General features: G+C 32.5%; 2 protein-coding genes across 2 annotated transcripts in view; one reads left to right on the top strand and one right to left on the bottom strand.

Annotated features, from left to right (window-relative positions):
• The window catches only part of LOC129224339 (elongation factor-like GTPase 1), a 328,060-nt gene that overhangs the window by 171,280 nt on the left and 129,252 nt on the right, over positions 1-27,528 (bottom strand). The window lies entirely within an intron of this gene.
• The window catches only part of LOC129224630 (uncharacterized), a 66,785-nt gene continuing 58,873 nt past the window's right edge, over positions 19,617-27,528 (top strand). Inside the window, exon 1 of the mRNA XM_054859115.1 lies at positions 19,617-19,827. Coding sequence (XP_054715090.1) covers positions 19,681-19,827 — 147 coding nt within the window. The 5' untranslated portion in view covers positions 19,617-19,680. The remainder of the gene's footprint in view (positions 19,828-27,528) is intronic.

The raw sequence follows: 27,528 nt of genomic DNA on the forward strand, positions 1-27,528 counted from the left end.
TTGTATTTTATAATAAAACGTGAATTGAAATGATATTTTTCATTTTCGGCGGTGAATTTTCGCTTTCAAAAAAAAAAAAAAAAAAGAAGGTGGAAAAATTTTGCTTTATTTTTTATGGGGCAAAGTGAAAAATGAAATATGTTTGAAATAAAATATTTTCTATTCTATTATAAAAAATATTTTTGATCAAAGGAATCAGTAAATAAAAACTTGAATGAATAAATGAAAAGATGCTGAAAGAAATAAACAAATAATTAAATAAATAAATTAATTAATGTATGGGGACAAATAAACGAGTGAGTAAAACAGTGAATGAATAAAAAAATAGTGTATGAATGAATAAATAATTGAATTACTAAATTAAGTATGTTAATAAAGTAATAAATAAAATGCGTAAAAGATTTAATAAATGATTGAATAATTAAACGAAATTAATTTTTCACTTTTCCCGCATGTACTTGTCTGACTGTGCAAAATAATTAAAAAATTAATAGGCTTAATATTAACTAAATAAATATTGCATCGAATATTAGGTCTGAATTAATATTTCAAATGTTAATTACAAGAAATTTATCATTTAATAATACCTAGAATAATTTTGGACTTACAATAAAATATTACAATATGAAAATCATTTTTCGAAAATTGCTTGTGTTATCACATTCTATGATTTTCAGAGTTATTTTTTTCTTAGCTAGAATAGGCTACATTTTTTACTACATAGTTAAAATATTAGATAGGTGGCGCTAACAGCAGAGTAAATGTTTCACCATTTCACTTTGCCCCGCTTATTCACTTTGTCCCACATTCCCCTACTTCGACATTCGACAACTGCATAGTGAACAAATTTAAAACTTCGAAAATTCCCAACGAAACATTTTTTATGCAATGAATGAAAGAATCAGTATACCATGTCACAATATTAATTAAAATTTTTACTTATTATTTTTTTCTCATTTAAATTAATTTAAATGTTTAAAAAAATGCTTAGACCTTAAATTTAAATCTTGTTGCTTTTCAATGTTTATTAAATCTTCTGACACATTACATTAGTTTTATTATTATAAGCAAATATGACACTATAGAAAAAAATCCATAATGTTAATTAGTAATAAATGTAAAACATTAATTTATTGCTTGTTTTCATTATCTGCTGCTTTTTTTACATAAATCATGGATGTAATGTAAAATGTCCAGCTATTTTTTTTTTTTTAAACGAAAAGTACTTGCATTTTAAATTTTGCAGCATTTTAATTTCTAATTTTTACACCTTATGAAATATTAAATATTGATTAAAAACACAACTTATTAAGAATTAGTCTTTGTAATCAAAGTTTAATTTGAACTTGATAACAAAAAATGAGAGCATCTGATAATGTTTCAAACTTCATTTCACAATTTTATCGATAGAATTGTTTATAAGTTACCGATGAGTAGCAGCAAATCACCTCAATAAATTCTAATTTGTAATGATATTTTAAGCAACTGGGGTTTGTATTTGCGAGTAAGATAAATGCAGGATTTTTTATGACACAATCCACGTAGAACTTTTCAAAAGGACCCCCCCCCCCTCCCGAATCCCGAATGGTGATATCCCAGCTACTCTCTTCTATACCACGTTGAACTTTTCAATGCCAACCCACGCCCTGAACCCCGAATGGTGCTAAAAATTTCGCCAAGCTAAGGCGCCAGATTGTTAAGCTTAGAAATTTACTCTTGAAAACAGCCTTGAATGTCCGAGCACTAAGCCCCTCCCTTCAAACCCTACGTAGGGTTGGAAGACACATGATTGGTCAATCGTGTTTCTGGTTAGTTGGGCGGAAGCCCCCCATGGAGATATTTTTGAACCAAATGGGAAAACACCTAATTTTTAGCCCCGAACTCATAGCATTTCTCCTGAATGGTCCCGAGAAGGGGAGAGTTAATCTTCAAAATAAATTAAACGAGCTGATGTGTGCATCACATGACTTCCTTTTACGTCAATTTAATGATAATAGTAGTGCCTTGGAGTAAGCAAAGAAACACTTTAAATATTTTTGCCCCAAGTTTGTTGCAAACGGAAGTAAAAAAAAAAAGTTAATTTTCCCCATAGTGGACATTTTAATGTGATTCAATGGTTAATCGCAATAGTGACCAAAATAAAACCAAATTAAATAAATAAAAAAATTAATTTGAGTACTGACATTTTGAATTCAAATTATGTACTTCGCAATCCCCTAATCATCGGAGTTATTGTTTCTAGAAACGGCTCTTGTCCCCCGAAGCCTGCCCATCCTCCTAAGCGGTTACGTACGTGTAGTTTGTGTGTGTGTGTGTGCGTGCGCGTATAGGCGCGCATGAATGCATGTGTAGGCTTGTGTAAGTGCGTAGATCTATGTGTATGCACGTAGGCGTGTGTATATATGTGAGTGAGTATGTGTGTGAGCATGTATGTGTACAAGACACGGACGCCTCCGACCAGGAGAAGCGGATAGCTCAGGACCGGAGCAGCCGCGCCGCCTGCAGAGGCCGGTGGGCGGTGGTGCTGCAGAGGCCCAGGGTTCAAGCTGAAAAAGGAACCACAATGCCAAGAACGGTCAAGTGAGAACAATAAGCAATCGTGACTGCTCAAAAATAAATAAATAAATAAATAAATAAAAACCGCTGAATTTGTCGCCAAGTTGGCGAAAAAAATTTAGCGACCAAAAGCTTGGCGACAGGTTGCCAAGTGTTTGCCAAATTACAACACCACTTGAGTTTGCATTGATATTAACAATGATTTTCCCCCAAAAGGTGTAAAAGACCCCCTTAGGAACATCCGAATGCAACCAAAAAGGGAGGGAGTCTACGTACCAAATTTTAACTTTCTAGGACATACCGTTTTTGAGTTATGCGAGATACATACGCACATACAGACGTCACAAGAAAACTTGTTGTAATTAACTCGGGAATGGTTAAAATGGATATTTCGGGTGTCTATACGTTCTTAGGCATATATCCATGTGTGGTTGGGTTAAACAAAAAACTCAACATTCATTCGGGGCCGAGTAAAATGGAAATTAAGGCCTATTTTAGGGCCAAAATTTTTTCGCAAATACACTACTTCCTTTTTTGTAAAAGGAAGTAAAAACGGACTTTATATTATTATTCGAAGAACTAAAAAATGTTCATGCTTCATAGAAATATAAGGCTAAATAGTTTACAAGGGTTACAAACTTGCTTTCTTTGTTTAAGTATGAAAGTTTCGTTTTGAGAGGGGAAAAAAAAACCTATAATAATGAAAATTCAGGGGTGCCCATCCCCCCCCAAGTTCAATGGTAAAAATCCCCCCCCTTTTCACAACCCTCTTTCCTTTTTTTATTTTATTTTTTAGCTCTCTTTTTAAAAATTTTATTTGTTTTTTAAATGTATTTTTCATTTACTTTTTTATTTATTTATTTTAATAATAATAATTATTATTATTCTTATTTTATAAGAAAAGTTCTGTGCTAAGCCAATGACACACACACAAAATGAATAAATGAAATAAAATACAAACAAAATAAATTACACAGTTAAAAAAAATAATAAATTAATAAATAAATTTAAATAAATGAATTTAAAAAAAAAGGAAGTCCCTCCAAAAATATTGTTGGCGCAACTTGCTCCATAATCTCCCCTTGTGGCACCCCTGTGACAATTTATTAGTAAAAACATAAGTAATAAATTTTTTTAATACATTTTTAGCGTCACGAATTTTGGACTTTGAAATATATTCACCTTATATTAAAATCTATTTCAAAAAAAAAAAAAAAAAAAAAAAAACTGGGAAAAGAAATAAAGTGAATAAATTTAAATAAAACCTGTAAATAAAAGAAATAAAATGAAATAATAAAAAATAAAAACAAAGATTAAGTACAACCCACGACTGATAAACACAAGTTCCGTTAACGAAGAGCCGATTCCTTCTAGATAATACGGGGATTGACGAAAACGTTTAATTCAGCAACAAAGCGGAAAGCTCACGCGTTTCTTAGCGGTCACGAACCGATGCTTCCAATCCGATGGCAAAGCAAAGAGATGAGATGCTCGCCCGAATCTCTTCAGAGTCAATTCCAACTTGACTGTTTGCACACTCAAGGTCAGTCTGCATTACAAACCAAATAATGGGACTGCATCGGAAAAAAAAAACAAAGAACGTGACCGATAGAATTAATTAATGATTCGACGGTTTCTGCCGTGGTGCAGCGACGCAGCGGGGGGGGGGGATGAATCCCCCCTTCCCAGAATCGTTGGCTTTAACATAAATGCAAATTCTAATTCAGTAGTCTATGCATATGAAAGAGCTGTTTTGATCAAAAAACCTCCCTTAAAAGGTATTTTTCATCAAAAAAACCTCCTCCAGATGATATTTTTCATCACCCCCCACCCTCCAGAAGGTATTTCTGGCTGCGCTAGTGCCGGGGTGACTGTATAAAAGAAGAAGTTTAAATCATGTCTTGGAATGATATCATGGCCCTGCCGCTGAACAGCATTGCTGCGCCTCAACATTGTTGGATCACGGCAGAAGAGTCAAAAACATCAAATTCGCAGGAAAAGGGGCGGGCAGAGTGTACGCGATCAGTAAATCAAGACTTTCATGGAGGAATTAACAGGAAGTTTGGCGCGAGTTTTCAGTTAGAATTAATTTCTTATTGGTCTCAACCAACGTCGCTTCATGGGGGGGGGGGGATCAAAAAAGTTTTTCCAACAAACCAAAAGCCAAAAGTGAGAGTTATTTTAAAGTAGACTCAGTCATGGACAGATGCAACAACCCTCAGGTGCACTACACTAAAGCCTTGTCGACCAACATGGTTGGCTGGTTCTACTGGGTTTTTTTGGAGCAAGAGCCTTGGCTATTCTGCGCCACACGATTATTAGGGAGAAGGAAAGAGTGCAAAAAGAAGTGAAATTATTTAAGGAGTAAAGGACTTAAAACTTCTAGAATTTTGAAAAGCTTTGCCGAAATCAACACACCAACAAAGTTTTAAATTTTGAACAAGAAACTAAAAGAATCAAATGAAAAATAATTTTGAGTAACATAAAAGACATGAATAACAAAAGAAAGACGAGACGAAAGCAAGGACATAAGGACGAATACTAAATTAAAGAGAGAAATCTAAACTCACGAAGAACGCGGAATAATATAAGATGAGGTGTGTCCCCTATAGTTCCTTCATAGATGGATAAAACTGGTTAAAAAATTTAAAGCGGATACGATTGAAAATTGAACAATTGCAAAGGATGTGCAACACTGTCTGATTGACATTGTATGTGTTGCATATCTTCAGATCACGGTTTCTCGGGAGAAAAGATGTCGATGTCTATATCTGGTCGTACCAGTACTAAGTTGGGCAATTATAACTTGTTCTCTTTGGTAATCTTGGAAGACTTGAAACATTTCGTTGACGGCTGGATGAAGTGCAACTCATTTGCGTCGCTCCATTCCAGGCCAGATGCCAATAGATGTCAAGACAGTTCAAAACAGCATCATTGAAAGGAACTAGATCGTCGACATGGGCACTTCAAATTAAGTTTCTCATTGTAACTTCTGTATCTTACAAATTTTCATCAGTTAAAACAATAAATTTATACGTAACTAGCAGAAATTTCGTTTTGCAAAGTCCAAAAGCTTGAGTTGTTAAAAACATTTCGTCACAAAGCAAAAAATGGCATACAAGTTAAAAAAAAAATAAAACAGAGTACTATTTTTTGTTTTTGTTCTCCATCATTTAACTGTTAACTATGAAATGCAAAAAAATAAAAATAAAATAAAATAAAATAAAATAAATAAATAAATAAATAAATAAATAAAAAAATAAATGTGTGTAGGCATGTGTGTTTGTGTCTGCGTGCAGGTATGAATGTGTGGGTAGTTGTGTGTATGAGTGTTTATGTGTGTGTGTGGGAGGATGTGTATGTGTGTGTAGGCATATGTGTTTGTGTCTGTGTGCAGGCATGAGTGTGTGAGTAGTTGTGTGTTTGTGTAGATGTCTGTATGTGTGTAGGTTTATGTATGGTGTGTATAGGTTTATGTATGTGTGTGTATGTGTGTACGTGCGTGTATGCGTGTAAGTGTAGGATATTGACGCAACCTGGAGACTTTGCACGCTAGAGGAGCAGCATCGTGAGGCGGCCGGTCGACGTGGTGTTGCAGAGGGTGCTGGTGGGAAAATAAAATTATAGCACATCAAAACAGTCAAATGAAAGCAATAAGCAATCGCGATTGCTAAAAAAAATCTCGTTTCATGAAAATAATTTTATTGTAATCTCTTAAATTCCTGTTTTTCATAAAAAATGTCATTTCTTCAAACTAAAAAATTCTTCTCTATCACTTCTTTACTAATAATAAAGCTGAAAGTCTCTCTGTCTGGAGGATGTCTGGATGTCTGGATCTCTGTGACGCGCAAAGCGCCTAGACAGTTCGGCCGATTTTCATGAAATTTGGCACAAAGTTAGTTTGTAGCATGGGGGTGTGCACCTCGAAGCGATTTTTCGAAAATTCGATGTGGTTCTTTTTCTATTCCAAATTTAAGGACAAAAATAACATAAGATGGGCGAGTAAATTACGAAATTAGCATAACGTGGAACCGTAACATGGGCACAAGCCAATTGGCGAGAAAATTAACCACACATTATCTGTAAATATACAGGCGAGCCAAAAGACCTTTTAATTTTTCTATTACGGGCAAAGCCGTGCGGGTACCACTAGTTTATAATAAAAAATCCAATAGCGATGATTTTTTTTTTTTTTTTTTTTTTGATGTGCTGCTTCACTTAAAGATAACTACTCAGATTATTTTTTAACCAGAAAGAAGATCAAAAAAATTGAAATGCATTGGTAGAAAAATGCCATAAAACTCAACGATAATTGGAAGACAGACAATAAGAGAGAAATGATTCAGAAAGAACACGGAAAATGATGACCGCGATCAAGTAAATTAGTACATGAATTCATAAATACGGCGACATTTTTATTGAATTTGCCAAAAGTATTTTAAAATCATTTCTTGAACGAAAGTGAAAAACGAAATTGAACGTCTGGTGGCATTGATTCATCCTGGATTAGTAATTTCAATAATAACAATTATCCAGTTTCTGGTTTTGGAAAGGATCATTACTAAAATATGAGCACACAAATCAAAAAGGGGGGGGGGGGGGGGTAGGGTGTCATAACTACGCTATTTGTGCAAAAATGGGAGGCTGAGGCTCTTCCTCCCGTTTTTTCTCAAATTTAAAGTCACTAAAATAAAGTTTTAGCTTATGTCTGGCCGCGTAAGAGTGTGGTCACGATCCCAAAGACCCACCCAACCCTTAGTCGTTTGGGGATAGCGGACACTGAAGAAATCTTGGAGACAAGTACTTGATTTGCACTGCCACCCTCTTTTAAAATGTTGACTTGTGAGACAATCTCTTGAAAAGGCTATGCAAGAATCATTTCCTCTTAAGGAACAATTACGAGTTCCCCAAAGAATTAATTGTTCCACAAACGGACTTCATGAACCAATTTTATTCAACTTTGTGATCTAACCAGATTAGTCTGATTGGGAAAGATTCATTATGATGTCAAGAAGAACGATTTCAGATTTAAAGTTGCAATTGATTATTTTGATCCCTTTTTGAACCAGGATATTTCTGACCCGCAGAATAATGGCAATATTTTCAGAAATAACATCCCACATCATCCCAAAGACTTAATACGCACTTAGGACGTTTTTAAAGCAAATAAATCAATTATGTTTGACTTTAATCTTCAATGTCCACTTTGCTGAAGACAAGCATTGGTTAGGCAAGAACCACGCTCCAGAAACTGCTGGAATGTGTACAAGAACATAAAGTGAGAAACCTCTTGTCTTACTTTTGTATGTAGAACATCTGTAATGCTTGTATATAATATTAAAAATTCCGACCAGGCACGTTGATTAAAGATTTTAAGGCGGTGAGAAAACATGGGCAACTAAAACAAAAGGCTAAACAGTTCTTAGTTTTGTTTACGCGCCATTGACTTTTCCGATTTCAATGTTATTAAGTAAGATTGAGAATGATTTTTCAGTGGCCTTTTTGTGTCGGAAGAACGATAAATCCGAACTTTCGCACGATACTTCAAGAGAATTCAAGGAGTGACAGAAAAGGTGCTAATCTACAAGCATTCCTGTAATATATCAAAAACCTGGTCGGGCTGAACAGAAATATTTTCAAGCTTCAAATGTGTGTTTATAAGATGAGTTTCAAAAATAGATCAGTATGTTATCATTCGTTTATTAATTAGAATATAAGTTATTTTATGCTGCATGTAAAAGCACGTTGAAATATTTTTATTTTTATTTATTAATTTCTTTTCACGAGTAGAAATATTTTTTTTGAGGAGGTATAAAAAAAAAAAAAAAAAAAACACTCCGAAAGAATAATAAACAGAAATGTTTAATTGAATCAGATGCGACTGATACAAAAAATTCTGAATACTTACATCATATTTATTTCCAATTTTATTCCTTAGTGTTGCAAACTAATTTGATGGTATTTTTCTCTTAGTATTAGCGCTATAGAACAAGCATTTTAAAACTTTTAAAGTATAAAATGAATTGAATTAAACAACTGCACTTGTTGATGTGCAGATTTGGATCAATTAACTAGTCAAGTTCCAGTCTTAACAAGAAGTTCCGTCTAGAACTAAACGAGACTACTTTCCCGTATGCCCATACTACTTTCTAGTACCTGATCAATATTCTCAAAAATAGCTAAAATCGCAAATTGTTTCAAACATATATATATTTTTTAATATTTTAAGCTCATTTCTAGGAATAAAATATTTCTTGCTCATCTAAAAAAAGAAAAAAAAACGAACAAATAAAATAGCAGCACCTTTTAAACAAAGCAGCTAATACACTTTTTTCCTTAAAAAAAATCTTTAACAGCTTTCAAAACGAAAAAATAATAATTAAAATTAATAAGTTCATTAAAATAAATACATCATATCAAAATAAAAAAAATCGTTTCTTTTTCCCCTGTTGCCAAAAATAATTTTTTAAATGAATTAATGCACTTACTAAAATAAATAAAAAAAAACAATAAAATGTCAACTTAAAGAAATAATTTTCATTGTCCAAAAAAAAAAAAAAAAAAACGTCTGCGCATGTCTTTATGTAGAAACATATATGACTTCGAGTTTATTCGCCTAAAACTGAATACCTAAATTAAAACTTTAGCGTGAAAATAAAAACAAGTCATATCAACAATAATTATTTCACATTTAAAGCCATAGCTGCGGAGTCGAAGTCAATCTCATTTTGGGATAAAGGAGTCGGAGTCGAATATCCAAGAATCGGAGTCAGTCATTTGTCGTCCGTGTATAAATTTTTGCCAAAGCTACGAAGTCAGAGTCGAATTCGGGGAGTCGGAGTCCGATTAATTGTTGGGCACAGGAGTCGGAGTTGGAGTCAGGTGCCCCTAAATTCTCGGAGTCGGAGTCTGGCGTCAAGAGCTATTGCCAACAAAATTTATTTGAAGTAAATCCTCCTTCAAGTACGGAATCTACATTGACTTTCAGTTTCCCCGTAGGCGCTAATGTTAAGGAGTTTGAACTGTTCAAAATTGAACGGAAAATTGTTCAAATCAAAAAGATATATTTTATATACAAGTTTTTCATCTTTTTCCTACAAAGTATGTTTGACGCAAATTCGCCTCACAGTTCGGAATTGCCTTGAATTTCCCCGTCGGCACTAATGTTAAGTTTTTTTGAACTGTTCAAAATTGTACAATAAATAGTTCAAATCAAAAAGTGAAATATGGGAATGAGGTGTCCTCGCCGAGATCTTTCGAACAAAAAAAAGTTTGTTCGAATCGGACTATTCATTCAAAAGTTATTAGGGGGGACAGACAGACAGATCGACAGACATTTTCCCTTATTTCAATACCCTACTTTCCAATTTTTAATTTTTCGATATTTATTTAATTATTTTATTTATTTTTGACTTTTTTTTTGTTTTTGCGAAGATGCATTAAGCCTTCTTTCATGCTTTTTTCTTCTTTTCTAACTTTTACTGGGAAAGTAGCTAAAAACTGCCTTGCTCAGAATTCAATGGTGTATTGCAGCGGTTCCCAACCTTTTTCTCTTTGCGAACCCCTTGGAACAGGCAAAAAAGTTCGCGAACCCCCTGATGTTGAAATTAGTAACATGTAAGAAACAATAAAAAAACAGCATGTTTGCTTTCCATTTTTTACAGCATTTGATTGCAATAAACAAAAATATAATTGTAAAATATCATTAAGTGCAAACATTAATAAAAAGTTAAAACTACATCTACAAGAAAAATTATAAACAAGAAGTTTCATAAACCAACTATTTTTTTTAAGCATACTTTAAATTGGGGAAAAAATCCTTAATGCGATATTTGTGGCTGTTTGACGGAACAAAGAAACTAAAAGTTTGGTTCAATGTCTAACAGTTTAAGTCTTAAATCAGGCTCTGCATTCAATCTGCTTCGTTATTTATCTTTGAGATAAGTATAGGAGGAAAATCCTTTCTCGCACAGATATGTTGTACAAAATGGTAATAAAAGTTGGAATTGTTTTTTTGGACAAAACGGTATAGTCATTTCTTACACTGAACCAGAAGTCAATTAACGAGAGCTCTTTAAAGGTAGTTTTCAATGAATTATCACAGGATAACTCGATGAGCATTTCCTTTTCAGGTAATGTCAGGGTGTTCTCTAAGCATGGATTTCCTTCAAAAGGATTGCGTATCCAGTTGTTTGAGAGAGGGACGTTACGCCTATTAGGAAAATACTCGTCAAAAGTTAGTTCAAGATGTTTCAGATGTTAACATACATTTCTTTTAACGCTTTCATCAAGTTTCATTGAGTTTTCTGATAAAAAACTACTAAGAGAAGCGAAACAAGAAAACTCACCCATTTCCAGGCATTGGATCCAGAAATTCAATTTTTTTTACCATAGCTTCAATTTTATCATATACAACGAAAATATTAACAACTGCACCTTGCAAGGATAGATTTAATTCATTTAATTTTGAACAGATGTCAGCTAAATATGCAAGCCTTTGCATCCAAAGAGGATCGAATATGCAAGTGGACAAGTGAAATGGATGATCAACAAAAAATGCTTGGACTTCTGACTTCAATTCAAATAAGCGTGTCAAAATTTTGCCACGGGAAAGCCATCTAACTTCTGTGTGAAGAAGTAAAGTAACATGAAGGCTTCTCAATACCTCACTAAGCGCGTGAAATAGACGGCAGTTTGTGGCACGTGATTTTATGAAATTTACAATTTTTACCACATCATTCAAAGTAGCGGATAATTCTGCGGGAATACGCTTATATGCTAATGCTTGTCTATGAATGCAGCAATGAGTCCATTCAATTTTCTCGTTAATCTTCTTTACTCGCACCACAAAGCCAACAAATTTTCCTGTCATTGATTTTGCACCATCCGTGCACACACCCACACACAAAGACCAATCTATTCCATTTTCTTCAAAGTAACTGTTGACCAGTTCGAAAATTGCTTCTCCAGTTGTGTTGGTTTTCAAAGGTTTTGCAAATAGTACATCTTCTTTAATTGTATCGTTAAAAATATACCTAACATAGACAAGTAATATTGCAGCGTTTGCTACATCAGTCGACTCATCAAGCTGGATCGCAAAATTATTCTCTTTTATTCTATTCACAAGTTCTTTCTCCACATTACTTGCCAAATCAGTAATTCTGCGTGATACTGTGTTGTTTGATGGCGGAACCAGGTCAATTTTTTTTGCTGACTTTTCTCCCAGCATACACTTAGCAATATCTTTAGCACACGGTCCAATTAAATTTTCTGCAATTGTATGTGGCTGTCCAGATCTTGCAATTCTATAACTGACTCGAAATGAAGCTTCAAGGGCCATTTTACTATCTTCGTTGTATTCTAACAGGAATGTAGAGACGCTACACTTTTTATTATATTCCAATTTTCTTTTAAAATATTCGATAGGTTTGTCCTTGTGTGTCGGATGCTTTGTTTCGAGGTGTCTTCTCAGAAGTGACGGTTTCAAACTGCTGTTCGCTAGAACTTCGTTGCAGAGAAGACAAAACGGTCTAGGTTCAGACTCTTCTCCAGTAAAATAAAAGCCCATTTGTAAATAGTCACTGTCATATTTTCGCTTTTTTCCTTTTTTCTCCCCTAGTTCACTTTTCTGTTTAGTCGGGGGAGGCGGCAGTTCATTACAGCTATCTATTTCAATATCCTGTGTTGATTCGAAAGTTACTGCTGATGTTGAGGGTTGATCGATTGATTGCTTGTCTATTTGTCGCTCAACCAAACTACCAGTTTTCAACCATCGATCCATAACAGCAGAAAGTTATTAAATCATAAAAATTACCAACACGATTATAACTTCACAAACAGAGTAGCAAGTTCACGTAGCAAAACCAATTGCAAACAAAATCATTTGTTTTCAAGCATCTCTAAAGTATCTCTAAATACGTCTGTTAACAACAATTTCCCCAGAACTATGAGCATGCTGATGTTATATATTTTTGAAAACGAACAGATGGGTAAAATCCAGTAATAAATTTTAAGTTTGGAGCCTTTTGCTGTCATGTCTGCTATTCGATGACTGAATTCGACGGAAATTCCCGAGTTAATCCCCAGATTAGAAATAATACCCCTATGATGCATTTTCTGAGAATTCTTTGATTTTTTCGACATATGTATATTATGTATATTATTTGATTGACTCCACGCGATGGCGCCTTTTTAAGGTCATCGTGATCCCCGCCACAGCTTAATACAACGTTTCTGCATGGCGCCTCGCAATAAAGAAGGAAGGATATCTCTTTTTGTTGTCTATCGAAAAAAAAATGAGAAAATTTCTTTTTAACCAAGATTATAAAACCACTGAAAGATTTTTTTTTTTTTTTTTTTTTGAGCTTAATACAAGAGTCTGGCGCGTTTTCAAATTAAAAAAAAAATTAGTAACTATGTGTGCAAATTGAATATTTTATAATTTTTTACCAAACTAGGAAAAATCCGCCATTGCACAGAAATTTTCGCGAACCCCCTTCCTGCACCTCGCGAACCCCTGGGGGTTCGCGAACCACCGGTTGGGAACCTCTGGTGTATTGGATAGATTCGAGAGTAATAAGAATATTTATTAAAGGATAAAATAATCAAATAAAATGAAAAATCGCAAATTTTCAGCCTTCAAGTAAAAGCCACCAGATACATAGAAATTCTTTCAGTAAATTAATTTTATCACAATTCTCATCGAGTTATTTCATGATATAAAACAGCTGTGTAAAAAAATAGTAATTCAATTTTAGCATTTAAAAGCATTGTCTAAAATAAGTATTTAAATCTAGGCGCCATGATGGCGCCAAATAAAAGTTTCTAGCTTAAAACCAAACAACCTAGGTTCCATTTTTAATGAACTAAATAATATGTATCCAAATAAATAGTTACTACGTTAAACACGTAGCTTCACAACACTGGTTTTAACATAAATTTCAACTTGTCCTCTTCAAAATGATTACCATGTACTTTACTCATAACACGAACTTAAAATAAAGAAAGCAAATCGGTTGTTCCTTTGAGCTTTGAAGTTAACAAAGTTTCAATTGATACATAACTATAGGGTTTTTGACAGATGGGCAATTTATAATGACAGATAAATTATACATTCCATTGCTGTTCAGCATCAACACTGTAATAAGCAGTTGTTAGAGAAACAGGTTTCTTTTCGGTTTTAGTCGCGGATGAGAAAAGTTTTACCAAACAAAGAAAGCTGGGCTGAAAACTGAAGTTCTGTTTCAATTAACTAGAGATACTTAGTCATTAATAAAAAATACCCATAAAACACAAACTAAATGAACCTGTGGCTCTAATTGTAGTAAATTATAATACAGTAGACCCTCGTTTTACGCGGGTTTATTTTGCGCGGTTTCGATTATACGTGGTTTAAGATTTGACACCTTTATTTTATTTTACGCGGATGCGGTAATGCAAACAGATAAATTTTTCCCCTCTTTCAAAATCTAAACTCCTAAAGATTGCCGACTACACGTAATAAACTACATTTTGGCGTGCTAATTAATCGTGCTTGGGCCACTGGAGACATTTTATGCGATTAGTTCCGAAACTCTTTCCAGAAGTAAAGTTATTAAACTCATACAGGTCAGATCTCACTGGAAGAGCTTTTAGGAGTGACAAAGGAGGCCAAAACCAACGAGGATACCGACATCGGTGACGCACAACCAAAAACGTTCACATTGAAAATTCTGAGCCATTCCTAGACAATAGAAATGATTTTTCTGATTTGTTAGTGAAGGAAGATTCTATCATGGAAATGACGCAGGTGGCCATGGATGCGTTAATGCTCGCAAAGAATTACAGAGAAAAATTCTTAATGACTGCCAAAAGACTATCATTGCCAGCTCCTCTTTATAAACAGAACACGAAATTAATTTATGTTTTCTTTATGCATGTTATGCATGAAAATCGATATAAGTGCACATTAAACATATTATACAATTAGTCATCACTAGAATGAAGTATTTTTTTTCATCTACGGAACCAAACCCTTATTTTAGCACTGCTATTATATCTCAATTTACGCGGTTTCGATTTACGCTGCATTTCCGTGAAACGTAACCCCCGCGTAAAACGAGGGTTTACTATACTACTCATTACGGAACGAAAATGGATTAACAATACTACCACAAAAAAGATAACTCACTTAACAATTAGGTGATGAAAAATGCTATTATACTGCAAGGAAATCAATATGACGACTAAAGAAAAGTACTAAAACTTGTAAAAATTTATTCTACACTAAAAAAAACCCCCCGCAGAACAGAGGTATAAAACAGTAAGCCGTCCTTCAAAAGGGTTGTAAGGAAAATATAACTAATTACTGTACACTGAGGGAAAAAAAAGCAAGGAAGTATGTCTACCATCAAATAAATTTAATTTCTCAAATCACAGTAATATTCATGTAACAGGAATCAGAGATATTTTTAACGCCTCTACACGAGCATTGTATTGGACCATATCCGAGACTTGAATTTACGTCAACTACAAAAATCGTCTGCGAGACTTCGCTTGCTAACTCAAAGCTACTTTTTCTAGAATAGATGGACGATTTTTAGTTAGTAACTAGTATATGGCTTAGCTTTTTACATATTTGGGAACATGAGCAAAATACAGAGTATTAGACCCTTTGTTGGTTTTTTAAATGCTATATTGGATAGCATATCATGATTAATTCGAAACGTGCTGTATATAATGTAAATGTAAAATATCTAAAGAGTTTTTAGATGCAAATTTGTCTCATTTCATGGAATACAATCCGCTTTTAGAACTATTGCCGCAACAGATGGAAAACTGAAAATTTAGTCAAGCGCATTTTCACACTTTTCATTTTTTAGCACAAATTTAGCATTTTGGGGAAAAGAAACAATTAACATTTAAATTTATTACGTTTGAATGATTTCTAATTTTTTTAAATACAAAATGTCGAACATTCTATGTAGGAAATAGGATGAAACTCTTCTTTCCCTTCCATCCTAACAGAATTAAGATTAAAAAAAAAAAAGAAATTGATCTATAATATAGCCTTTACTGATTTCGTATAGTATTTCAGTTTTTTAGTAAAATGCAATAAAATGCAAAGGAGTTGTCTAATAGATTGCTTAGGTTTGGACCTATTTGGTCAACTCAAGTGTCAAGTATGTCAGAATACAAAGCTATCTCATAAACAAACAGTAAATAATTCGTGCAGAACTAACCCAGCCTACTTTCCTGTATTTTAACATAATTTTTCTAACGTGAGTCATATATCTTTTTCCATAATTAGTTTAGGCTCCAAACTATTTCAAAAATTTCGATCCAACAATTAAAACAGATGAAGGAAATACGTCTCTTTTACATAAAAAGAAAACTACTAGCTTGTAACCAAAACGAAACCATATGCAATTTATCTGACTGTTCGGCGTTGTTTCAGTAAAATCCAGCTACAAATGTTAATTTTTAATAAATATGTTTCAAATTTAATTACACATTTTATAATATTGAAGCACGTGAAGAGAAATAGTAAAACGGAATTACTATAAAAATTTTGTGCAGTGTACAATTTCGAATCTGAATGAAAAATAAACAAAGTAAGAACTATATTTATAAATACCAGCAAGTAATGTTGAAAATACAGTACTTATCCTATTAGAAAATAATTTCATCTTTTAAATTTTACCAAAAAAAAAAAAAAACTTTTTGAGATAATGATTTATACCAAAAATAAAACCGTTTTAAAAAATAAAATAATTTGTGTAAAAGTGCAAAGTACTTTGAAATAAGTGAATCAATCAATCATCTCTTTCCCCAACATCAAATCCACGGAGAAAATTTCGATTTTGATTAATACTTTTTTTCAGTTTTACACACAAAAAGCTTAACTTTTTGTCTTAGTATTTTGATGTAATCAATTTTTTATTTTGCATCAATTAAATTTTCTGACTTTTCTGCTCCTAGACATAGTTTGGCGAGTTATACTGGTTTTTCATTCTTAGATTGATTCATTTATTTACTTAGAATTTGTCTATATTCTTCTTTTATATGGGAAAGCAGGCTAAAAAAGAAAGAAAGAAAGAAAACAATAGAAAAGGGGGGGAGGACTCTCCCACGTTTATCAATTTTATTTTTATGAAAACTTCTAAAGATATCATATACATTTATGCAGCAGGATTGGTGGTAATTTTCTACCATTCATAAAAACAAAAAAAAAACATATTAATTGGATTGAGTAATTATTTCCAATGCCTATCTAAAGCTTCAAATGAAAAAGTAAAGAAAAATAGGGTAGCCAAAATTACACAGGGTGGCGACAGAAACTGTAAAAAAAAGTTCCCTGACTTTGACCTGATTAAGTTCAACAAATTTCCCCGATTTACGTTACCAATGATAATGGTTTCCTTTCTTTGCCCTACCTGAAAACCATTGCATAATAATTAAAATGCAGCATTTAAAAAGGTTTAAGTTGTTAATTAAAAATATTTTTCTGAAAAGATGCTCCTTTTTTAATAAGAAATTATTAAAACCACTCTTAAAGACATATCCAATCATGATAAAACTAAAAAGTTTATATGAAACTAATCTTGAACTGAATTTTCAAGCATCAGTATAATTGTTGCTGCAAGAATAACAAGTAATAGTGAAAGTATAGAAGTAATGTATATTTACTTACGTAAATAATAGACATATTTATGTAAAACAATTTGAAACTTTTTAACAACCAGTCATACTGAGCTATTCTCAAAACAAGAACTTAATTTTTAAAGAATGAATACAGCATTTTAACTGATAAAAAATAATAAAAATATTTACTTATGTACACAACTCAGTTTTAAATGATTTCATTATTTGTCGGGAAAAAAATCTTAATTACTTTAGTAACAAACAACATTAAAATGCAAAAACAATTATCAATTTCAAAATATATATGTATTTAATATTTTATCAGTATTAATTTAAAAAACAAAGATTTTTTCTCAAAATCGTGATCACAGTATGCTAATTAATTCAAGACCACGAGTAAAGGCAAGGGAACTAAGTCATTAATTGACGGCCTCTTCTTTGTCTGTAGAGTTGTTTATTTTACGTAGCATGGAACGCAAGGAAAGAAAATTCAAGCTACGTAAAAGAAATAACTTTACAGACACAGAAGCAATCTTAGGAAGTTCATTCTAAGATTCAATACTTTGACCTTGAGGAAAAAAGATGCACAAATATGCGGCAGTGTATAATCGCACCTCATTAATTTTTCTTTTTTAAAACAAATAATCTGCAGAAAATGTGTAGGGAGTTAGGGTACTTAATTTTGAAACGAAAAAAAAAAATATTTTTTCTTCATTTAATCAATTTTTCCTGAATTTTTGTTATTTTTTCGAAATTCCCTAATATTTCTCTGACTACTGAAGTTCCCCGACTTTTCCTTGATCTGTCACCACCCTGTACAGTAGTCAAGCATTAATGACGTAATATTTTCACTATTTAAAAACGTATGCGAAAAAATAAGAAGCCTCTCTCTTACTTTTTTTTATTGAGCAAAAAATGTTTTCTTAGTTTTATATTAAAGAAGTGGCTTGAATCTATCAAAATGTACGTTACACTCTATAAATACTTATCATTAGGAAATTTTTAGTTTCTAAAATTTTAAAGTTGTTCTCTGAAGAATCAGTTCACACTGTGGCAAACTATTTCCGTTAAGCATTTACTAAATAACTACGTGATGACTCTCCGTCATTGTATAAGAATCAAATTTATAGAAAAGAGAGGGGGGGGGAGAAAGAAAATATTGAAAAGAAAAGTCAGCTAATAAAAAAAATTAAAAAAAGATCCTAAGTTTTAAATGTATTTTATTATATAAATCTTTTTGAATTTATGATTTGGAAAATATTATTGTATTAAAATGAAAGGATACATTTTAACTCCTTCTCTTCAAACAATTTAGACCGCGTTAAGCTAAACAAGGTAAGCAGTAGCAATGCAAAAAAAAAAAAAAAAAAAAAACAACAAAGAACTTCTTTTTCGGCAAAAATCAAATTTTTACGAGGTTATAAAATACGAGAGCTCGAAGTCTAAATTAATTCCTAATATTTCCTTACTTATTCTGTCCTTAATTGCTTTTTTTCACATTACTTCAATTAACGAATTCGAATACGATTAATAACTAAATGATTACTTTAAATTCAGTTCGAACTATAGTTAAGTCTCATTACATTTTCTCGGCATAAACAATCATACGAATCATCTGCCAAAACGTGTGTTTTACGCTATTTAACTTCTCTTCAAACAATTTAGACCGCGTCAAGTCAAACAAGGTAAATAGTAACAAAGCAAAAAAAGAAGGAACTTCTTCTTTTCCGGCAAAAAATCAAATTTTATGGAAACTGTGAAATACGACAGCTCGAAGTATAAATAAATTCCTTATTTATTTAGTCCATCATTATTTCCTTCAGATTACTTCAATTAACGAATTCGAAAGAATAACTAGATGGTTATTTTAAATTTCATTCGAACTGCCGTAAACATTCTAGTTACACATTTCCCGGAATCAACAATCAAAGGAATCGTCTGCCAAAACGTTTTACGCTGTTTAACTTCTCTTCAAACAATTTAGACCGCGTCAAGCTAAACAAGGTAAATAGTAACAAAGCAAAAAAAGAAGGAACTTCTTCTTTTCCGGCAAAAATCAAATTTTTATCGAAGCTGTGAATTACGACAGCTCCGAGCTATCGGTCGGTAGGGCCACCTGTAAGATCGGCAAGATGTGCTCGGATGCCTTACTGGCACAGCTTATGGATAATTACCTCTGACCAGGATTGGTTGCGCGCGCTCATCGCAGCCTCCTGATTGGTCGAGCGGCCGACTATCTCCCAGAACATCAAGTCCCGCGAGCAACTTCGCGTTTTCAGTTTCTCTTCCCCGGCGAGGAGTGAATCAGGATTCATCGGACTTGGGGAGTCGGCGGAGCAACTGATGCTGAGGGCGATGCGGCAAGAGCAATAGCGTTCGGTTTCAACTCAGATTACTCGCGCACCAAATGATGAGACGCGCTGCATAATATCAAAACAGCGATTTGTTGAAAGAAAAATATTCAATTCGATCATCTTGAGCTTCCATTTTGTATAAATCGAAATGAAAATGTGGATTGCTTCACTTGTCTATGGATTTTGTTGCTTGATTTTTACCGCGAGTGCCCAAGGAATGAACACAACGTCGGCGGAAGACACTGATTATGGTATTAATAATGTTGATGAAGAAGCAGTTTCTCACGTGGCAAGGGTAAGTGACTTTTGCATTTTATATCCCATAAAATGCATTTCATTTCAAAATCAATTGAACTGGACATAACAAATGTAACAGCTTATTCAGAGAGGTTTTAAACAATAGTAACAAAGTGGCTGTTTCATTTTATTTTCCACAAAATGCAGTTCAAAAATTACAAAATAAATTGAACTGAAAATTACGAATATGGCTACGAATTGTGGCAGCTTCATTAGAGAGGGTTTGAATAATAGCAACAAAGTGGCTTTTCCATTTTATTTCCCACAAATTGTAGTTCAAAATTTCGAAACCAATTGAATTAAACGAATGTGGCAGCTTATTTGGAGAGGGGTTTGAGCAATAGTATAAGGAAGAAGAGAGAGAAAAAAGAGAAGTACGTTTAACGCGTGATCTTAGATGAACAATTTCAACACTTTCCTTTTGCTTTTAAAAAATTCACCATCTCCAAGGCGTTATTTTGTTAAAAATAGAAATATAAATGTAGAATGCATTATGGAATTGCATACTTAGTCTTCTTAAGAAATAATGCAGCCTATACAAAATGGTGGCGCTAAATGGAAAGCGCCAAAACCAAATCATGGTAACAATGATTAACTCATAAATTGACCATTTAGAGATTGCCTGAAGAGTATTTTATTTCAAAAACCTAATCACCATCTTTCAGGTCTGGTTTTCTTTACATAGCTATTTTCTTTTCTAAGATCACTATAGTTAAAAACCAAGGTGCGAAGATGACTTTACCCAGAATCACCAATCCATTAATTAAAGCCATATTGCCAATACTAGCATGTTTATTTGTATGTTGTGTAAGAGTTGTTATAAGGCTCGAGAGAACATTCTGGTTGCGCCACTTGGTTTCAAATGCTTGCCTCCAATTTCCAACGAGAGACTGAGAACAAATGTTGCAGTATATTCTTTTGCATTTGCTGCTTCTATACTATACAGGAACAAGAAAATATTTCGAAATTTCTTCAAATGTTAACAGCAATAGGCTCTCATTAAAATTTTTTTTTTTTTAACCTTTAAAGGTACAATAAAGAAATAGAAAAGTTAAATAACATTTTTTCAAGCCCACACAGAAAGAAATTTACATACATACACACAGACAAAAACCGTAAAAAATAGTAATGCATTTACTCTTTCTCTCACAAGTACTTTCTTTCACTGCGAAAAAAATTATTCAAAATTTTATGTTCAAAAATTATTAATACCCGGTTTTGTAAAATTTACAAATCTCAAGCACTATTGTACTTTAATTTTAACGTGTAAAATCTCATCTTAAGAAAGGCTAGAAAAATTTAACAGTTAAGGATTTTGATATCTCAGAATATATCAAAGTATCATCTAATAAACTCGTAGCGCTTGTTTAAAAGGTTCAGAAATAGGAGGAAAGGAGTATTTATAATAGTATACATTTATTTACCATAATACCTTTTTACAAAATCAAATTCTTAGCATTTTACATTTAAAGGAAGTGGATATTATTTAACACGTTTTTTTCTAATGTTGGGTGGAATGTGGTTCTACGTCCATCTAATTGATGGCAAAAATACCTCCAATAAGGCAAAAAATGGCAGTGCAAAATCAATGCAAGATGAAATTGCAAAACCGGATCAAATTTTCCAATAGAGCTACTTATGACCCAGTTCCTTTCCTGAATCATTAGAAATGTAATGCATCTTAAGATAAAATTTCATCTACAGTTACACAGAAACGATTTCGAATTATGCTCAAGTTAACCTCAAAATTGGGGCTGTAACCTATTCTCTTCTCTATTCTGTTCGAAATGAACTACGTACAGCCTTTCTATTTTTTATTTAAAAAATTTGCTATTAAAAGCTGTTACTGTAAATAAAAAGAAAATAAAATCCACGAAAAGTGGCATCATTTTGATACATAATTGTAAATTGTAATACAATGCATAATTTTAATTGCATAACTGTAAATTGCAAATTTCTATTTTTAATTTAAAAAAGTTGCTACGAAAAGCTATTACTGTCAATAGAAAAAAATCCACGGAAAAGTGGAATCGTTTTGATACACAATTGCAAATAGCCTTACGCCATAACTAACGTTCAGTTGACAACATAAGGCAGTTTCTCAATAAATAGTAGGGAAGAGACCAAAATCCATCATTTATCTTTAAAAAAAAAAGTGTCTTCTTTCACTTATGGATGTCGATATCAAACAAAATTTTGATAAGAAGTCATTATATTTGAAGTACTTAGTAGCAGCAGATTTTTTTAGAAGTACAACATATAATAGAGATTTTGATAAGCATGATGAAAATTATGTTGAAAGCAAATATTTGTATTGAGTTTTTAACAAAGTTAGCAGGATTTTTTTTTTCGTACGTAATTTGGAGATCGGTCACAAGCCTCCACGTGCCCCGATGGTCTCCCAGAGATTTAAACGAGCTGATTTGTGCATCACATGACTTCCTTTTACTCCAATTTAATGTCATTTTTCCATTACTGGCAATTTTAGTGATTCAATAGTTTACTCTCTAAATATCACCAACAAAGGCCAAATTGAAACAGATCAAAAAAGAAAAAAAAGAGCCAAATTTGTCGCCAAGTTGGCGACCAAAAGACTTGCGGTATATCGCCAAGTGCCCGCCAAATAATAACACCATTTGAATTTACATGAAATTAACAATGATTTCCCCCCAAAAGGGGCAAAAGATCCCTTTAGAAACACCCGAATGCAACCAAAAGGGGAGGTGCACAACTAAACCCCACTAGGAGCCTACGTATCAAATTTCAACTTTCTAAGATATACCGTTCTTGAGTTATGCAACATACATACATACGTACATACAGACGTCACGAGAAAATTCGTTGTAATTAACTCGGGAATCGTCATTATGGATATTTCGCGTATCCATACGTTCTTAGGAACTTGTCCACGTGTGGTCGAGTCGAAAAAAAAATTCAATCTTCATTCGGGGGTGAGTAAAATGGAAACTAAGGTCTATTTTTGAGTGAAAATTTTTTCGCGAATACAATACTTCTTTTTTTGTAAAAGGAAGTAAAAATGAGTGTTTCGCAGCAGGATCACTTCTTTTTCTTCTTGGAACCATTTAGATCAGAAGTATTAAAGATAAATTTTGGCAAAAAAGAGTACTATGTGTTCGCTGATCAAAAACCAGGGTGGCCGACCAACCGATAGCGGAGCTATTTCTATTTGATACACATAACAGACAACTTACAGCACAATGACTTCTGTACACTTATTTTCTAAAATCTAAAAGTTACGAAAAATAAATATTGTTCTAGCAAAGAGGTTCCCATTTTTGTTCTGTGGATACTTAATTTTTTTTTTTTTTTTTGTTTTTCGTAGACACTCTTCCTAAAATTAATTAGACGATGTAATATTTATATTTGAGAGTTCCAAAACAGAGTGAATAAATGATTAGATTTTGCCCAAAGTGTTCCGAAATCATCAGATGAAAGTAGAATGTATGAAAATGCACCAGAAATTTATCCAAACAGCGTGAAAGTTTACTGTGAGGGTCTGGATTACTCTCTAAATATTAAAATTTCAAAGAATGGATAATTTCAAACACATTTATAAAAACTGGCTACGGGATTCATTTTGATAGGGTGTACTCCACCATTGAAAATTAAAAGGAAAAAAAAAAATCTCGTGATATTTTGATTCATACTTTGATTGATTAAAACTGCATGAAATGCAAATCTGTTAAATTTATTACATAAAATAAGAATACATAAAAAAAATGTTTTAATTGCAAGCGTGAATTTGATGCTTTTTAATATTTGATTTTAAAATTTTCAGTTTTAATTGCTCGTATTATCCTCAACACATTTTTTAAATAATTTTAGCAAAATAAATGCATTTTAAAAATCTTTGTGGACATTAAATGCACACTTATTCAGCAAGCAATACTTTATTTTCAAACATCAATAACAGCGTCTACTTTTTTTCTTAAAAAAAATAATAAATAAGCTTTCAAAGTTCTAACACTTTTTTAATTTGCACATATTTTCAAAACCGTTTCTTGCTAACTGACCACAAAAATTATTTCTGCAAACCTATGCAATGGTTCACATATTTTCAAGAAAATGTTTCATACATGATTTTAACATGCTCTAAAAACATTAGTTGTTTATAAAATACTTAATTTATACTTTCTTACTTTGATACTAATATTCTTTCAGCGTTGTATCTGTAACAGGAAAAAACTATAAAATTGAAAAAAAAAAGAAAAAAAAAACGAAACATGTAAATTAAACTCATACAAAATCCATTATCACTGAGAAAAAGTATTTGAAAGATTAGCTTTTGCTCATATCAGCTTGTGTGGCCAAAAAAAAAAAAAAAAAAAAAAAAAAAAAAAAAAAAAAAAACCCCACAAAAAGAGATTTTTTTTCCCTTTTTTTTTGTACAAACAGCGAGAAAGGAAGCTTCACTTTCTCAAAATTTAAAAATTTAAAACAGAATTTAGAACCTATTTTGTAGGAGTTCGTTTTTCTGTCATGTAAAATCCTGTATTCTTACAGAAAAGTAGTACATATAAGTGCAACCAAATACAATTTTTGCTTCTGTACTTATATACATCGTATATTATATACGATGTATATTAGTAAAAAATGCATTTGGTTCTCTATAGCACGAATGCTTAAATTTTAATGATAACTTGCCTAATTGGGATCTGGGCTCGTAGACCCATATTTGCATATTATTCAGCCCCAATTTTTAATTTCATTGATATGGACTCCCTTGCACACTTCTGAAGATCCCTAGGGGACCCTGTGGACTACTTTGGGAACTACTGTTTCAGGTTGAAAAATTCGCACAATGCAAAACTAACCGGGGAACCAACCAAGGTACAAATATCGATGAATTTAAATTACGTAAATGTCATTAAACTTTAATAATTTAACATCGTTAGACTTTATTTGTAACACATTTTAATAAAAGTAAAAAAATTTTGTTAGGTCGTACGCATAGTTAATGAAACATAAAAAGGGATCTGTGGGTTGGAAAAGTTTGCGATCTCCTGCTCTAAATGAAGCAAAGACTGTGTCCTGAAAAAAACTTATATTTTAGTTTTTTAATAATAGCGAAGACTAAGTGTGGTTGATACTTATTTTACAATTCGATTTTATGTAATTTTTGTTCCTAGTGTTATGCATCAAATTAAAATTTCATGCAATACAATCACTATTTTTCTATCCATTAATGATTTCAACAACTTCGTTAGCATCTTTTGTTTCATATAACTATGTTAAAAAAATAAAATAAATAAATAAAAAGTTTTTTTCGGAATGCATCGACTGTACCGAGGGTCAATTTGTTAAACAAATGAATAAGCTGTTATGCTGACGTAATAAGCAACGAAATGAAGTTGAGTGGTTTTTAAAGAAGACTCTCAAAAACTGTTTTAAGTTTTAATCTGATTTAAATGATAGAACGAAATATGCTTTGCAGTTATTAAACATAAGTACGACTATCAATATGGCCAAAAAAAAAAAAAAAATAAATAAATAAATAAAAATAAATAAATAAATAAACCGCGCTCAATAATGACAATTTTTTTTTTTTTTTTAATTTTCCAACTTTGTAACCTTTTCACTTCCTTACGTTACGCACAAATCGTCAGATTGTTATACTTTTTAGCTAGTAATTAACCCTCTTTACCTTAATCTGACGCGCTTCAATATTTCTAACGATTTCTTTTTTTTTCTGACCTGATGGGCAGTCCTAGACTCACGGCCCTACATTGTTTGTCACGGTTTACATGTAGTGGAGGTAGTCAATAGGATGCAAGGTACCCCCCCCCCCCCCTTTATTCAGCTGCCATGCTCGAGTAAATCCCAAAATACCTATTGGGGTTTCTACCTTTGAAAACTCACTCCGATTGCTCATTTAAATTCCTTAACAAGGGGGGGGGGGACATACCAGTTTGGAATACAACATCAAAGTAAATTAAAAAGAAAAAACTTTCCTCCTTGCTTTCGTTCTTCAGGAAATTAATGAAAAAAGCAAAAACACCCCATAACTTTAAATACAAATACTATCTCGCCTTCTTGCAGCACCCATAAATCAAAATTTAAATGGGTTAACCGTGCAGCGATTTAAATGCTGATCAGTTGCCTTTTATCAGCAATGAGGTTTTAAGTGGCACGTTTGACAAATGAGAGTTGATTACAGACAATAGACTTAGCGTATCAGAGGACGCGCACGAAACTTGAACTCTGCAGGATAATTGAGCGGTGACAATAACACGAGTGAAAAAAAGTGATTAAAAAACGAAATAGAACATTATGAGGCCATCTCCTGTCATTAAAACAAGCTTCCTGTTTTATCAGGGGATGCGAATGATTTCAAAGTGCTGTTGCAAGTTGCGCTAAAAGAGAGAATTAGCAGTGGCCAGGATTTGTAAGATAAATTTTTTGATCTTTGACAATCCATGTCCGAAATTATCTGTCCAAGACGTAGAGACGTTTACACAGGCTTCATATATAGTACTGTGTTAGTCAAAAACCTGGTAAATGGCGACATTAGCCGGTAAATATCAAAATTCTCCAATTTTGGTCTTTTACAGTAACAAGAAAACAGATGTTTGCGTTAATTTTTTTTCATTGACAGTGAAAATAAAAACAGCAAAAGTAACCAATTCTCTGAATTGTATCAGATGAAATAAAAGAATATAATAAACAGCATGAAAAATTACATTGAAATATAAAATAATCTGAAAAATGAATACATCCAGTCATTACAACATTAAAAGTTACATTAAAAAGGGAAATTTTAGCACAAGGAGCGAATATGTAAACACCACAAAGAGGTTCTACCACGCATACATGCAGATACATCTTCCAAAAATAGTCTTTTGTGTTCAGCATTCTTTAATATACGTTAATCCAGCAAAACTTTTAAACGAAATTTTTTAAGAATCAAATACTTTCTTCTACATACATATAGAACAGAAAAAAAGCAAAAAAATAGAGAAAGCTAGTATTGTATATGTTAATAATTCTTCGCTATCTATTTTGTGATTGCAAGGATTTTTTAATATTGTAAAGGAAAACTATCGATCGGACCAATTGGGTATCAAAATCTAATCAGCAACAGTTCTATCAGAGTCCCTACCAAATTTCGATTGATTCTTTGCATAACTTATCGTTAGAGCAGCAGCAAAAAAGAGTTAACTCATATACAGACCTATAACTTCTAAAAGTTGTCAAAATGTATTCAATACCACTTAAAACGTGTAAATCGACCAAAATCAAAAATATTCGCTAATTTAATGTTTTTTATACATACCTATAGTTTAAATGAAGAAGAACCGAAATCAAGTTTTTCAACAATGCCGATTCATCTACTTTGTGTGTATCGCTCAGTTATACGTTTACTTCAGTGCAGAAACAATGCTAAAACACACATAATATTTCGCGCAACAGCTAACTTGAAAGGGAAAAAAGTAATTTATCATTATGTGTCACTTTTTAACATGTTTCGACATTCAAAAGTCTCATTCAAAAACAAAAAAATTCTCATTTTCTTCGCTAGAAATCTTTTTTACTGTCAATTGCAGTTATGCATGATTAATGATGTTTTCATTTTAGGAAAGCTAGTTTTAAATAATAAACACAATGTTTTAAATAAAGAAATTAATTAAAATGGAAATTTATTTTCTTTCATTAAAAATATCTGATTTCAGTTTATGAA

Source organism: Uloborus diversus, chromosome 6 (genome assembly GCF_026930045.1).
Source record: "Uloborus diversus isolate 005 chromosome 6, Udiv.v.3.1, whole genome shotgun sequence".
NCBI lineage: Eukaryota > Metazoa > Arthropoda > Arachnida > Araneae > Uloboridae > Uloborus > Uloborus diversus.